At 38.5% G+C, this 16,894-nt stretch overlaps 1 protein-coding gene across 4 annotated transcripts in view; it reads left to right on the top strand.

Moving 5' to 3' along the window:
• Spag9 (sperm associated antigen 9) overlaps window positions 1–16,894 on the top strand; it is a 121,410-nt gene that overhangs the window by 21,376 nt on the left and 83,140 nt on the right. For all 4 annotated transcript variants that reach the window (XM_075991104.1, XM_075991108.1, XM_075991107.1 and 1 more), the window contains exon 2: window positions 100–220. In XM_075991104.1, the coding sequence (XP_075847219.1) occupies window positions 100–220 (121 nt within the window). The remainder of the gene's footprint in view (window positions 1–99; window positions 221–16,894) is intronic.

Genomic DNA, 16,894 nt, shown 5'->3' with positions numbered 1-16,894 from the left:
AACCATCTCTCCAGCCCCTAATAGTTATCTTTGAAATACAGGTGTTGGAAAATATAAGATATTTGAATACTGAAAATGTATGTTGTTGTTCTTTATTAGAAATTCATTGAATTTGAAGACTCTCAAGAACAGGAAAAAAAGGATTTACAAACCCGAGTGGAATCTCTAGAATCTCAAACAAGACAACTTGAACTTAAAGCAAAAAACTATGCTGACCAGAGTAAGTAAAATGCTTTTCTCCTCATAAATATTTAAGAGTGGACTACTACAGTGAGTGACTCCCCTGACATTTGACAAGGGTACCAAATATGTGCTTGGAGTTGTCATCACAGAATCAAGTGTGAGATCTGGGTGCTGGTATTAATTCCTTTTTCTTCCCGTCTCATATGACATCAATATATGTAGAAAAAGCTGAGTCAGAGATACCTGCTAGACTTACTTTTTCAGTTGTGCTGTCCGCCTGTTTGTAGTTAGTATTCTGCTGTCTTGTTATGCAGATACCCATATGTGGAGTTTTGCTGAAGGTGATGAAGTACACACAGTTCCATTGTTTCTGTATTGCTTTGAAGTTTACTGTCTGTATAAGAGAAACTAACCTTGAAGTATGTATAAAAAAATAACTGAAATTTCTTTAGTTCCTTTTTTGTTGAAAAAGTAAAGGTAATTTGGGGTAACAAATGTTCTTTTTTCAGATTCTTTTTTTTTTTTAACAATATTTTTGGTTTTTTGAGACAGGGTTGCTCTGTAGACTACTAGACTGACCTCATACAGAGATTCGCCTACCTCTGCCTCTTGAGTGCTGGGATTAAAGGCATGTGCCACCACCGCCCATCTCATTTTAAAAAAATATTTTAAAAAAACTCTAGATTTCTTTATTTTTGTGTGTGTGAGTATTTTCCTGCTTGCATGTAGATATGTGTATTGTGTCACACCTGATGTCCTTGTAGGTCAGAAGAGGGCAGAAAATCTCTTAGAATTGGAATAGGAATAGTTGTAAATAATAGTAATCCAAACATACTAGGAACCCAATTCTGGCCAGAGCAGCAAGTGCTCTTAATTGCTGAACCATCTCTTCAGCCCCTTAGATTCATTTTAAATGCAATTTCATGCTATTTATGACTTTTTAAATTATTTCAATTTTCATGGGTAATTTTGCCTTTTTCTAGTGAAAATGGACAAATTTAAAACTGAAATTTATAAAAAGGAATGATAGAAATTATAAGAAGAAGTGGCAAGAAACTTCACGATCCCTTTTTTCTTTAAATTTAAATTATTTGGGGGGCAGGGCACACATGGCATGGTGTCCATGTAGATATCCAACCTGGGAGAATTACTTTTTCTACCATGTGGGTCCTGGGGATCAAACTTGGGTTATCAGGCTTGGTGACAAGCACCAATGAGCCATATTGCCAGCCCATGTACCATTTCATATTATGTTTCTCATATACTCATTAAGGCTTTATGCCAACACCTGTTGTTGTGTTTTTCTGAGACGGGTCTCATTATATATGTAGTCAGTCTGATTGCAACATCTTCCTTCATAGTGCTAGATTATAAGTGTGTGCCTCCATACCCAGCTGTGATACCTGCTGTTAAGAAACTGCCGTTGTTGTGGATAACTTTTAACAACAGAAGGTGAAGTATATGTGAGAATGGAACTAAGTGCACGCTCTAGATCTCTAGAAGGGCCTAACTGAGCTAAATGCAAAGCAGTAAGAATTTGGAGCTCAAACACTAGAATCCCAAAATTCACAGGACTGTTTAGCAGATATTATGGATTTCCAACAGAGATTTTGTTTCAAAACCTAACTTGAGCAAATAATGAGTTATATTCCATGACTTCGTATTTTTAGGCTTGATGATACGTAAGAGTTGGGCAGCCTCCCTTGATTAATTAAAAAGTCATTGGTTTCTGATTCTGCTGTAGGCTCTGTTATAGATGGCTGAGCACTTAAGAGAACTTGTGGTGGGCTCTGGTACACACTGGAACCAAACTGTGAACCACACATCTGGAAGAACAGTTTGTGGCTGTAGAGTTTGGTACACTTTAAGAGTTGAACATTTTGTACTCAAGAAAATTTGGCAGTTTTATTTTTGAGACAGTCATTACTTTGTAGCCCAGGTTTCATGTAGTCCATGCTGGCCTTGAACTCAAAGCAGTTCTTTCAGCCTGGGTATTAATACAGCTGTGAACCACCATGTTCAAGACAACTTAATTTTAGAAGATAATATTTTTTTTATTTTTATTTTATTTTTTTTTTGGTTTTTCGAGACAGGGTTTCTCTGTGGTTTTGGAGCCTGTCCGGGAACTAGCTCTTGTAGACCAGGCTGGTCTCGAACTCACAGAGATCCGCCTGCCTCTGCCTCCCGAGTGCTGGGATTAAAGGCGTGCGCCACCACCGCCCGGCTTTAGAAGATAATATTTTAATCCTAAATTGATTATACCTCTACATCAGGAATTATATAGTATTCTAGAACTACACAGTAAAGACATAGCAGAACCAAGCAAAATTTCATTATCTTAATGATTTTTTTCTTCATTTGTACAAAGTATCAAGTTTTCAGTAGAAAAAAAACATTTAATGGAAAAAAAATTGCGAGTTGCTCTGTAGTGGTGGCGCATGCCTTTAATCTCAGTCTGGGGATGCAGAGGCAGGAGGATCTCTGTGGGTTAGAGGCCAGCCTGGTCTACCGAGTGAGTTCCAGGATAGCCTGGACTACACAGAGAAACTCTGTCTTGAAAAACAAAGAAACCAAAAAACAAAAGGGGGGGGGGAGAATTGCTTATCTAAAATTCTTTTAGACATCAAGTTGTCTGTTTCTGTTATAAGAAATTCGAGCAAAAATTATAAAATGCTTAAGATTGCATTAAATTAAAAATATTATGATAATATGTATATGCACCACTTTTGTGCCTGGTGCCTGAGGGAGAATGTCAGATTAACTGCCACCATGTGTATACTGGAAACCAACCTTGGTCCTCTGCAAGGGCAGCAAGTGCTCTTAACCTCTGAAAAGTCTTTCCAGCCTCTAAAATCAAATTTTTTTTGTCTGATGATTTGTCTCACATTGAGAGGAGAAACTGTTGCTTTTCCACAAAAAGGTAGACACAGTGGGTTTCCCTTTTAGGTACATTAGCCATCTTATCACTAAAAGCAAAAAACAAAAACAAAACAAAACTGTTTTTCTCCTCTCTAATAAGTATAAACAAAACATACTTTGTTGTTTGGTTTTTCAAGACAGGATTTCTTTGTGTAATGGCTTGACTGTCCTGGAACTTGTTTTGTAAACCAGGTTGGCCTGGAGATCCACCTGCCTATGCCTTAAAACATACTTAAGTACTCAATATAGGAGAAAGTTTGAGTATCTTAAATTTTGACCTTTTCATTGTCCTAGGTTTCCTTTTCTAGCTTGGTGAATCACACTCGGCGTTTTGGAATTGTCATGTACTGTGGAATCCATCCATTGTCATTTCTTTCTTCAGGCATTCATTATCATGTTTGCATTTTAATTCCAAGATTTTATAAGACTTTTAATTATATTCTATAGAGGGAAGGAAGAATTTTTTTGACAAATATTAAAAGTAGTTTTATTTCTTGCTTTGAGACATGGTTTCACTATTCTAGCCCTAGTTGGCCTTGATCTTGGAATCTGCTCCCTCCTTCCATCCCCTCTCAGGTGCTGGGATTACAGGTATATTCCATTACCACCACACTCAACAGTTTGAGCACTAACTTCAACTTTGTGGGTGCTGGAACTGTAGGTGTGGACCACGAATTACTGTTGACTCTTTTTTTGTTGTTGTTGTGTATATGTCTATTTCTGCCACCCCTGAGTTATATAACAAAATAAGCTGATGAAGCCATGGAGAGCAAGCCAGTAAGCAGCATTCCTCCATGACCTCTGCTTGGAGTTCCTGCGCTGACTTCCCTTCATGATGACTGTAATTGGGCTGAGTAATTCAGATAAATCCTTTCCCTCCAAGTTGCTTTTGTTGTGGTGTTTTGTCATAGCAATAAAAAGCAAACTAGTACAAGGCTTATGAGGTATTGCAGTGCCAGACTTGGCTGTGTTGTTTTGGGGAGGATCATGAAGAAGTTTGGAATGTTGAGTGCTCAGAGCTTTATGTACTGTTAATAGAATTTGGAGGATAAGAATGCTGAGAGCAGCCGGGCAGTGGTGGCGCACGCCTTTAATCCCAGCACTTGGGAGGCAGAGGCAGGCGGATCTCTGTGAGTTCGAGACCAGCCTAGCCTGGTCTACAAGAGCTAGTTCCAGGACAGGCTCCAAAGAATGCTGAGAGCAATGCAGACAATAGAGACTTGGTTTGTGATGTGTCAAGAAAAGTTTGGGAGTACCACAAATTTTCCACCAGAGCTGCTTGTGTGATATATTTGAATTGAGAATCTGGTTTTGCTGGGCAGTGGTGGAGCATGCCTTTAGTCCTAACTAACACTTGGGAGGCGGAGACAGGTGCTTTTAGTTCGAAGATAGCCTGGTCTACAGAGTGAGTTCCAGGACAGCCAGGGCTATTCAAAGAAACCCTGTCTTGAAAAATAAACAACGAATATGTGGTTTCTGATTAGCTGGGGCTGAAGAATCAGCTGTGACTAACAAGAAACTAGCGCCACTGAAAACTACACCTTTGTTTCACTGGCACAGTTGAAATTGTCTGCAACAATAAAAAACTGCTGTGACTAAGAAGAAATCAGCATCATTGAGGCGAAATCTTCTGGGAAGTATTTCCTCATGATCAGCACACAGAAGCTGCGATGATCCATAGGTACAAGGCTGTATGTTAAGTTGGCAGCTGAACTTGGTAATGTGTAAGTTTCCCACATAGTACTGATTTTGAAGGCATGAAGGGGATCATGGAGATCATAGGCTTGTCCCTGTTTGATAGTGTTGGAGTCCCTGAAGAGAGGCCACAAGAGGCCATTGTTGAAGAAGGTACAGCCTCAGTTGTGTGAAAAGATTGGAGGGGTTGTAGAGAGAGGCTGAGGCTTGACACTATGTGGCAGGGTTAGAGTCCCTGAAAAAGAGTCCAGGAGAGGCCATTAGTGAAGGTGTGCAGCTATAGTGAAGGCCCCAGCGTATTGTAGATTCCAGGACAATGGACAAACATTAAAAGATAGTAGCAGATGTAACTTGGAGCCAGCGTGAGCCTTCCAGACAAGCTGTGTGTGCTGAGAATAGCAAAACCAGAGAAGTGGATCTTCCCAAAGTCTTTGGAACCCAGAAGACTGTGAGTGAATCCCAGATGCCAGTCATTGAGTTACAGGATTTAATTTTTTCTGCTGAATCTTTATTTTACTTTTATTTGATTGTGGTTGTTCCCTGGCTCTTCCCTCTTGGAATAGGAACTTATTTTTGATTTTACAGGGGCCCAAAGTTGAGAGACTTTGAACTTTAAGAGACACTGGATATTTTAGTCTGAACTTTTTCCCCCCTCAAGACAGGGTTTCTCTGTAGCTTTGGAGCCTGTCCTGGAACTCACTCTGTAGATCAGACTGGCCTCGAACTCACAGAGATCCGCCTGCCTCTGCCTCCTGAGTGCTGGAATTAAAGGCGTGCACCACCACCACCTGGCTTTAGTCTGAACTTTTAAAGTGTTTCTTTTTTTTTTTTAAAGACTGGAACTTTGAAAATTTTATTACTGTTTTATATTTGTGATATTAGTATGGGATCTTGGTGATAAAAAAGAAAGGGAAAGTTATGATTTAGTAGTAATGTGTTTGTCAAGTTGACTAGGGGTGGAATGTGCTGGCTAGTTTTTTGTTAGCTTGATACAAACTAGAGTCATCTAGGGAACCTCAAGTGAGAAAAAAAAAGTCATCATCAAATTGGCCTGTAGGCAGACCTATAGGGCATTTTCTTGATTAATGATTGGTGTGGACAGTGCCACCCCTGGGCAGGTTGTTCTGGGTTGTGTGAGAAAGCAGACTGAGTGAACCTGGAGAGCAAGCCAGAACGCAGCATTGCTCTATGGTCTCTGCTTCGGTTCCTGACTCAAGTTCCCATCCTGATTTCTCTTTGCGATAGACTATGATTGAGATGACTAAGTCAAATAAACCCTTTCCAAGTTGCTTTTGTTTTGTTTTGTTGTGTTTTGTTTTTCGAGACTGGGTTTTTCTGTAGCTTTGGAGTCTGTCCTCTTGTAGACCAGGCTGGCCTCGAACTCACAGAAATCTGCCTGCCTCCTTCTTCTCCCAAATGCTGGGATTAAGGCCATGCACCGCCACTACCTGGTAGTTTTTTTCACCTCCCCTTTATGCTTACACATACCTCTGGAGGCTCCAGAAACGCTATCCTTCTCCTTTGGGGCAGGGTTATTGATTTAGAGTTCACCAATTAGATTAAATGACTGGCCAGAGAGCCTCAAGGATCCGCCTGTCCCTGCCTCCCCAGTGCTGGAATTATAAACATACCTTTATGTCCAGCATTTTCACCTGAGTTCTGGGAATTGAACTCAGGTATTCAAGTTCCAAAGGCAAGCACTTATTTATTTACACAGGTCTTTAGATATAGTCAGTGCTGGCCTAAACTTTCCATCCCTCCAGCCTCAGTCTCCTGAATGCTGAGATTAGAGGTGTGTAGTACCACATTGACTTCAATTTCTACATTTGTGTCTAAACAATGGAAAGTCTCTAATTGTAAATTACTGAATGTGTCAGTTCTGGTTTGTGTGTTTCAAGGCATGTATTCTTTTAAAAATAGTCATTAGAAGTCCAAGTTCTGTTCTGAAAACCACTTTCTTTTTTTAAAAGGGGAAATTTTGGTTGCAGTTTGTTTTTTCTACATGAAAGCAAGAAAGAGTAAATAAACAGGAACTGAATTAAAGTGTATTCACAGCTTAAATTTTTTTATCAGTTATTTGGATAGATAGGGAATTGAAGTGAGGCCATCAGCCTGGCGGCAGTTGTCTCTACTAGCTGAGCCATCTCAACAGCCTTCTTTACAGCTTATGACATATATATGTACGTATATCTATCTTAATTTTTATTTATTGGGCAAACAACACACATGATTGTTAGGAGGGCAACTTTGTAGAATAGGTTCCTTTTTTTAAGATTTATTTATTTATTATGTATTGTGTCTGCCTCCATGTATGCCCGCATGCCAGAAGAGGGCGCCAGATCTCATTACAGATGGTTGTGAGCCACCATGTGGTTGCTGGGAATTGAACTCAGGACCTCTGGAAGAGCAGCCAGTGATCTTTAACCTCTGAGCCATCTCTCCAGCCCCTGTAAAATGGATTCTTTCTCCTGTACCTTTACATGGTATCTGAGGATCTTAACTCAGGGTTATAGGCTAACGAAGCAAATGTCTTTACCCCCTGAGATATTTTGGTAGTCCTAATCAATTATTTAAAGTGGTTTTTTTTTGTTGTTGTTGTTGCTGTTTTGTTATTTTTTGGGGGGTGGGGTTGGTTCGAGGCAGGGTTTCTCTTTATAACAGCCCTGGCTATCCCGGAACTGCTTCGTAGACCAGGCTGGCCTTGAACTCACAGAGAACCACGCCTCTGCCTCCCAAGTGCCAGGATTAAAGGTGCGCGCCACCACTGCCCAGTTTAAAAGTTTTTTTAATACAACATTTATTTAGCATGTGTGTGTTTTTGTGTATATGTGTATGTGCCACATCATGCATGTGGAGGTCACAGAAAACTTGGAAGAGTTATTTGTTACTCTTTCTACCTTCTGGACTCCAGGGATTGAACTCAGGTCATCAGGCTGGTGAAGCAGGTGCCTTTACTCACCAAGCCATTTCACTTGGCCCCTAGTCAATTCTTTAAATGTCTGCATACTTGAACACCTGGGCTCTAGGAAACCCTGTTTCAAAAACAAAAAGAAAAAAAATGCCTAACAATCAAGTAGGAATTTTTTTTTTGGTTTTTTTGAGAATGGGTTTCTCTGTAGCTTTGGAGCCTGTCTTGGAACTCACTCTTTAGATCAGGCTGGCCTCAAACACACAGAGATCCACCTGCCTTTGACTCCTGAGTGCTGAGATTAAAGGCGTGCACCACCACTGCCCAGCTTAAAGTAGGAATTCACTGGTTGGGGAACTTTACAGGAGGACTAAAGCAAACAAAACCCAAAGCTTCCTCTACTGCTTACTTTCTTGGTTGGTTGTTTGGACATTTTTTTTCCCTAATAAATGAAGCATATTGTAGTAGATACTGTTTCACTTCATTGGTTTTCCCTCTTGTCATAATTTTCTTTTTCTTTTTTTTTAAAGATGTATTTATTTATTATGTATACAGTATTCTCAGTATGTATTCCTGCAGGCCAGAAGAGGGCACCAGACCCCATTACAGATGGTTGTGAGCCACCATGCGGTTGCTGGGAATTGAACTCAGGACCTTTGGAAGAACAGGCAGTGCTCTTAACCACTGAGCCATCTCTCCAGCCCCCATAATTTTCTTAGAATGTGTTTAAGGAAGCTTGTCAAGGAGCAGGGACATTTTTAGTACTTCATAACAGTCACATGCTGTCATAGTTTCTGATTTGGGACATTAGTTAACAACGTATCACCACTCAGAGCAGATACAGAACTTCTTGTTAGGCTGCTTGCTCTGGAACTGATTGCCCTCCACTCTGCTCCTAAGTTTAGATTCCTTTCCCCAAGGTACTGTGTTAATTGCCTTTTGTGATGTTGAAGATGAAGATTTAGATGACAATGATTTAAGCTATTTGAAAACTCTAACTCTGCCTTGCTGCTTTTGAGTGAAAATCCTTTGTTTTGTTTTGCTTTTTAAATTTTAATTCTGAGTTGGTGGATGTTTTGCCTGCATATATGACTATGTACAACTTGTGTGCCTAGTGCCAGAGGAGATCAGAAGAGTGTATCAAATCTCCTGGAACTGGAGTTATAGATGGTTGTGAGCAGCCAGGTATCTTTTGCAAGAGCAGCCAGTGTTCCTAATTGGTGAATCATCTCTCCAGCTTTATTTTAGAGACGGGATCTCACTACATGGACCAGGCTAGTCTTGAACTCACAGAGACCTACCTACTTCTGCCTCCCCAGTGTTGAGATTAAAGGCTTGTGCTACCATGTTTAGCTTGAAAATCCATAGAAAATGTTGAAAACATGTATTACAACCTGTTTTGATCTTTCTACACTTTCTGTACCTCACTGAGATCTTCATTTACCTTTTCAATTTGATGATCTTAGTCTAGTAAGATACTCTAAGCCTTCATCTTGAAACTTTGTTATTGGAAGGAAAGTATTTCTTTGTCTTAACAGTAGCCACTCGATTATTTGGAGACTCTGTAAAACTACTATTGTCATTAACACACTGTGTTTTAAAAGAATACATGGCTCCAAACAGACCTTCCAAGCCAGGTCTTTCAATGAGATGGTTAGTAGTTGATAATTGCACCCCTCTAAGGAAAGAGAAATAGATTTAAGAAGTTTACTAGGTCTGCTTTCGTACCTGTGTTAATATTGGAGGGAGCTTAAATCTTCAGGCTGATGAAACCTTTATCAGCTCCTTTGCTATGCTTGACCATAAATATTAATATTCTGAAGAGAGGGCAGGAACATTGCTTGGTGGTAGAATGCCTGCCTAGTGTAACACTCCAGCTTCAATCTCTAGCACTACAATAAAAAGAAATAAATGTTGGATAATAATGAACAAGTCAACTTACCCATTTTAGTTTCATCTTATCAATAGAAAAGTTTCTTCTACATAATTTTAGAGTGACAGAGTTAGGTAACTGATGTGTGGTTTTGTTGAAAACATGCACTTTTTAAAAAGGTAACTTTAGAAGTTTCAGGATTATATTTCTTAATTGAAAGAACTTGGAATTAATTGTGCAGAAGGCTATTTTTAATTCACTTAGTTCTTTTAGGTTTGGAAATCTGTGTATTTAATAAACTTTTTTGAGGGCTTTAAGAAAAAGACTGTATAGCAAAGGTAAAGCAGAAAATCAGTACAGTAAAAGTTATGCAAATGATAATAGTTACTGCTTCTGCATTATTTGATAACACTGTCTTCTACTCTGGTTTATGTTTTATTGTCTGTATTTGGGCTCTTCCACTTTTATAGTCTAGTGTTTTCTACTGAGAATATTAAAAGGTGTAATTTATAATCATATCTAGGATTAAAGGTATCAGAGAATAAAGATCAAAGGATTTCTGTTCATTTAGAGAGCAGGGAAATAAATTAATTGATTTTTTTCCCCTTCACATATATAAAGGGATGAATGGTTAAGGCAGATACCAAGCTGTCTTCTATAATTTCAGAAGATTAAATTAAGGAAATCATTTTGTTGGTTTTGGTATGTTATGAGGAAGTGTTTTGTGATCATATGGGTGATAATGCACTCGGTATATATGCCGAGGTAAAGCATGGCCCCTCTTTGAGACTGTACATTGGAGAGAAGCCAGATTTCTGTTGTGGCATGGGAGACATCTTGAAGGCAGTGACATAGATTGTTAGAAGTCCTTAACACTGGAAGTTTTTGAAGTTATCACATTTCTGTTTTAAGGATCATCGATTCATGAGAGTTTAAAAATATCATTGAACATTTTTTGATTAATGACATGTAATATCTTTCTGAAAATCTTCTGACAGATGTGGTGAAGGCCTTGGTCAAGGGCAGGTTTCTATCACTGTTTTGATGTGTTGTCTGAGATTGCTTGCTTCTAAGTCAGCACTTGGTTCTTGTTTACTCTTTGGGCTTTTGATGCTAAATTCTTGAAGGAGAGTCTGAAAGGCCAATGTTAATTTTTTGAGGTCCAGTAACAATTGGATTATCTGCCTTCATGAACAGTAAGAACTAATGATTCCTTTTGAGAAGGCAAATAATAGTTGGATGTGGCATTCTAGCGGGTCTGTTTCTCTTTCTCCCCCCCATAGGCCTATCAGCAATCTGATGGGGCAGAAGACAACAGAGATGGAAGGTGTTCCAAACTTGGCAAAGGCCACCAATCTGAGGAGGTAAGCTCTGATTTTGAGCCGGCAGAGCAGCAGGTGGCTCTTCCTGCCTTAATCATATCCTCATGCTCTTTGGAAAGCCTAATAGAAAGAGCATTCATTCAAAATGAGCTAAAATATTTCCATCAGCTTTTATTAGAGGGGAAGTTTTAGATTATTTTTTGGATGTTCTGTTTCTTGCTTCTTTCCCCTTTCCCCTTTAGACCCAGCTATTTTATTTTGTTTTTTCCCCCAGAAAATTAGCACTTAAAAACTGGCCCGTTGCTCATCTGTTGTTTGGGGATAGATAATCATGAATAGATTCTTGTTTATTTCCAGCGAATGCTAGGTTTATAGCTAATCTTGATGATGAGTATAATAATCTCAAGAGTTTAAGGTTTTTCCTGACGTCTTTTTAAATTTTGGATTCAGTCATTAAGAAGAAATGATTTTTTTATTATATCCTAGATGTAATGCAGCATAGGTGTTGGCTAATTTTATGGTACTTGAGGCTGTGGGGGATGTGTACAGCTCTTGTCCAGATGGGGTTTTTCTTCCTACTTTCCCTTTTCTTCTGTCCCCTCCCCGTTTTTTTCTTCTTTACTGATTTCTTAGTGGCACTCAGGGCTCTTGAGATGGCTTTCCTTGTGTTAAAAGATATTTTCAGAAGTGGTTTTACCATTTACTGTTACTTAGGCCTTGAGTAATCTGTACTTGATATGTTGTTGTATGGAGTTATTGTATTTTCAGAAAAGAGTGAGTGCTTCTGAAGTTGTATTATTAATCCCGGTACATTGTATATTATCTAAGCATATGTATATAGTACATAATTAATGTATTTATATGATCATTGTATGATAATTATTTGTAGTATATGTGCCTAAGAAGGTAAAATTGGCATTTAGATCATAGTAGAGGTAAAGAAAACATGAAACACAGAGAATTATCAACTGTTTGTGTCTAGATACTAGATACTTTTTATAGGCATTAGGAAGAGAAAATAACTGCCAGAGGTGTACTCCCAGTAACAAAGCTACAACTACCCCTAAAGCATGGCTCTATGGCCTGGAATACCTTCTATGAGGACTTTAATATATATTTAAAAACGAAAGCACATTTTAAACTTAACTTTGGTTGCTGTAACATACAAGCCATGAAAATTATACGGCTACAGATTGTATAATAATGTTTCAGTCTGATAGACTGCATTTATCCTCTGAAGTTTTATTATCTCCTGACAATCATAGCTGAGTTTGTGTGAGTTTACATTTTTGCACAGTGATGAAATTGGATAGTCAGGCATTTCTGAGAGTATATCTCTATTGTTAAGACACATGACTGCATAATAACTTGTTATTTATGTAAAATTTAGAAGTTAAATGTTTCTGGTAACACCTTACAAGCTGGAAGACTAGAGCAGAAAGGGAGGATTGATTGGGTGTGGGCAGTTTAGGACAGGTTAGGCATAGGGGTAGAACACATAGCTAGAGATTGGGCTATGCTGTAGGAAACTACTTTGGTTTATAAAGGAGGCCTTTGCCTCAGCTTAGGAGCGCTTTTTTTTTTTTTTTTGGATTTTTCGAGATAGGGTTTCTCTGTGGCTTTGGAGCCTGTCCTGGAACTAGCGCTGTAGACCAGGCTGGTCTTGAACTCACAGAGATCTGCCTGCCTCTGCCTTTCAAGTGCTGGGATTAAAGGGAGCTTTTGTTAGGTGGTGATTTTGGTTAAGTGCTGAGCCTAGGGAATGAATGTATTTAAAGTTTAGCAACTACCTATGTATTCTTCTTTCTGTAGGTTACTTGGGAAAGAGAAGACTATTTTTTTTCATTTGTTTTTTTAAGGCAGAATCAAACTTAACCCAGAAAGGCCTTAAACTTGATAGTAGCTGAGGATGGTCTTGAACTCTTGATTCTTCTACCTTTGTCTCCTAAGTGCTTTCATGCCCAACCTAGTTAAAAGTGTATTAAAATTCATTTTAATTAAAAAAAATTAACTTTTGAGCTTAGTGGACATTTCGCTCTTATGAAAATAACTGCTAAAAATAAACTATAATGGAAATCTATATAATGGATATACTTCAGCTACAGTACTGCAAAATACATACTACTAAGTGAAAAAAGTAATTTGAGGGGGCGGGAGAGATGGCTCAGAGGTTAAGAGCATTGCCTGCTCTTCCAAAGGTCCTGAGTTCAATTCCCAGCAACCACATGGTGGCTCACAACCATCTGTAATGAGATCTGGTGCCCTCTTCTGGCCTGCAGGCATACACATAGACAGAATATTGTATAATAAATAAATAAATAAATATTTTTTTTAAAAAAAGTAATTTGAAAATACTATATACTGTATGATCCTGACTATATGATATTATGAAAAAAAACTATGAGATCAGTACAGAGATCAGAGACAATGTTCCATTCTTACTAGGGGTGATGATAGAGGAAAAGTTGTGTTTGTGTTGGGGCAAGGGATAGGGCTCAGTTTTATATCAGTTTTAAAAAGTCCGTTGAAACACTGAATGCAGTACACACCTATAATCTTAGCACTCAAGATACTGAGGAGAATTACTGTGAGTTTTGAGGCCAGCCTGGGCTACACAGTAGCTAAGACCCTGCCTCAAAAACAAATAAAAGAAACAAAAGCAACATAAAAAAAAAACCCTGACACATATAATGTTAGCCAAGACTGCATAGTAAGATTCTGTCTCCAGAGAAAACTAACACAGGAGGGACAAGTCGTCCGTATTCCGTAACTCCTATTTATTTATCTTGTACACACATACATATGTACGAATGCATGTTTGTCTTCTATCTAATCTAATGTGTCTATCCATCCTATCCAACCATCCATTCATCAATTCATCCACCTACCTATCTGTCAGTCAGTCAACAATCTCTTTGCTATAGAGGCCAGATTGATTTCAAACTGTCTTGCCTCACTTTTCTAAGAGCTAGGGTTACAGGTGTTTGGTATCCTATCTAGCTTCATATGTTGTTTTAGAGAAAAATTAGAAAATGGTGCCACATGGAAATAAATGAAACAAAATAATCCTAATGACCAGAGAGCTCTGAATGGTAGGGATAATCTGCATTTTTTGAACTTTATTTATTTTTATTTTATGTGCATTGGGGTTTTATCTGCATGTATATCTGTGTGAGAGTGTTAGATCTTGGAGTTACAGTTGTGAGCTGCCATATAGGTGCTAGGAATTGAACCCAGACCTTCTGGATCTGGAAGATCAGTCGGTGGCTGTGCTTGGTACCAAGTATTCATCTTACAAGCTTGTGGAAGATATTTCAGTTTGACATAACAGTTGGAATTGTGTGGAGGAAGGGGAAGAAGGGAACTAAGGAAAGAGCAGGGGTGGGTGTGGGGGGTGGTGCAGGACTTCTGCCTAAGATCATAGGAAAGAGCTGCATTAGGGACAATTGTTTTGGTTTTGTAAACATATTACTGTTCATATTGTTTTTCTTTCTTTCTTCTTCTTCTTCTTTTTTTTTTTTTCTGTTTGTAGACAGGGTCTCACTCTGTAGCCCTGGCTAGCCTGGAACTCCACTACATAGACCATTTTGGCCTCACATGACAATCCACCTACCTCTGCCTCCCAAGTACTAGAATTAAAGGCATATACTATGATGCCTGGTTATAGGTTTTATTTTATTTTTTATCTAATTTACTTACTTATTTTGGTTTTTCAAGATAGGATTTCTCTGGGTAGCCCTGACTGTCCTGGAACTATGTAGACCAAGCTGGCCTATACTCAGAAATCTGACTGCCTCTGCCTCTTAAGTGCTGGGATCAAAGGCACGTGCCACCACCATCCAACTTGGCCTAGTTTTGTATTATTTATTATTTGTATTATTTATCATTTTATATGATACATTTTTAGCACTTGTCCATTTCCTGGTAGGCACAACTATATTGATATTTGCAGATAGAATACATTCGTTTTAAGAAGCTCCTTTAATTACTGTTTTTTGTTTCAGGAATACATTTATGCTAGCACTATTCTTTGTCCTTTGCAAATATTAACTCACTTAATTCTAATATGAACTCTTATTGCTAAACAAGGAAATAAACCCAGAGAGGTTAACTTACTGAGTCATGTGACATTAAGATAGTGAAGCATTATATTCTGTCAGTCATATGACTTTCATTTCATAACTTCCTAATGATGCATTGGGTAACTCCAGTTTAACTTTGTTAAACATTTTTATAGACTACCAACTTTTATGCCTTTGGGCATTGTTGCGAGTGTATCAGGGTAAAAAGAATACTATTGCATCAAAATATATACATATTATACTTTAGTGGACATTATGTTGATGCCGTTTCTCCAGCCCCACCCCCCAAGGAAATCTTAAAAGTAGGTTCCATCATACAAAACAGATTAAAAGGGGTATTTCTCTCGCTTTTGTCAAGACTGGGCTTGGGCTGGAGAGATGGTTCAGAGGTTAAGAGCATTGCCTGCTCTTCCAAAGGTCCTGAGTTCAATTCCCAGCAACCACATTCTGGCCTGCAGGCATACACACAGACAGAATATTGTATACGTAATAAATAAATTAAAAAAAAAAGACTGGGCATATAGCCCAGCTTGGCCCGGAATTCACTGTAACCCAGGCTGATGTCAAACTCACAATACATGTCCTGCCTCATCTCCCAAATGCTGGGATTCTAGGTGTGATCTAACATGCTTGTCTAAAAGTAGCATTTCTTGAAAGGCAGTATAGCATAGTACCTATACTCTTCTTAGGAAAGAATCCCCTTTGTGACCGTTAGTAAGTTAGCTTTATTGCTATAGATCCTTCTTCTCCCCAAACTGAATGTAATATTGATGCTTCCATCATTATGAGAGAATAAAATCAGTTTATGTCTGGTTCTTAGGACAGTTCTCGTACACTATAAGCAGGATGTTATTGTAGTCTTAATATAAAAATTATGGGTTGACGAAATAATGGGGCTCTACTTTCAAATACATTTGAAATGGAAGTTTATGAATGATATTTGGCTTTTATTTTAGCCTTAGTACCTATCTCACTCTTTTTTTTATTGCACATTATCTAGAAAATACTGATTAACAGGGCTGGTGAGTTGGCTTATTTGATAAGGCACTTGCTTACCAAGCCTGAGTTGAGTTCAGTTCCAGGGAACCCACATGGTGGAAGGAGAGAACCAATTGCAGCAGGTTGTCCTCTGATCTCTGTACACACTATTGTGGCATACATGCCACCCCTTCCACTACACACAGAAGAGAAATAAATGCAATAAAAATATAAAAGAAAAAGCAATGTGCTAGACTTTGTTGACTCCTCATGGGAAGCCTTACCCTCTCTGAGGAGGTGATGTGGGGGTTAGGAGGAGGACGAAGATGGAGGGAGCAGGAAAAGGGGAAGGAATGGGAAATGAATTCGGCATATAAAATGAGAAAAGATGGTTTTCTTTTAAAAAATAAAATAAAAAATATAAAAGAGAATATGAATTGATGCAAATGAGTAATTAAAAATTATTGTTTTGTCTGTTAGTCTTGGGATTTCCTTAACTTTTAAATAAGCTTAGTTAATAAGTAGTAGGCAGTGTTTAACTTCTTTTTAAAAATTTAATATATTGTGTGTGTGTGTGTGTGTGTGTGTGTGAGAGAGAGAGAGAGAGAGAGAGAGAGAGAGAGAGAGAGAGAGAGAGAGCTCGCGAGCTTTTGAGTTCACCCCTCATTAGGGCATCAGATTTCTTGAAGCTGGACTTAGTGCCAGGTGTAGGTGCTGAGAACTGAACCTGGGTCCTCTGCAAGAGCAGCAAGTGCTTTTAATTGCCGAGTCGCCTCCATTGAATAAATAAATGCCCTTATACTTTTTTCTATTAATTGTTCAAAAATATATACTTTGAAATTGTTACTAAATATCCACAATTTGGGTGAATTTCCTGTTTTTTGTTTTTTTTTTTAATGAGCAGCATCACAGATTGTAAGGTTTCAATATCACT

Source organism: Microtus pennsylvanicus, chromosome 11 (genome assembly GCF_037038515.1).
Source record: "Microtus pennsylvanicus isolate mMicPen1 chromosome 11, mMicPen1.hap1, whole genome shotgun sequence".
NCBI classification, from domain to species: domain Eukaryota; kingdom Metazoa; phylum Chordata; class Mammalia; order Rodentia; family Cricetidae; genus Microtus; species Microtus pennsylvanicus.
The sequence above is the reverse complement of the archived record's forward strand: the minus strand, read 5'-3'. Positions and strand labels throughout refer to the sequence as shown.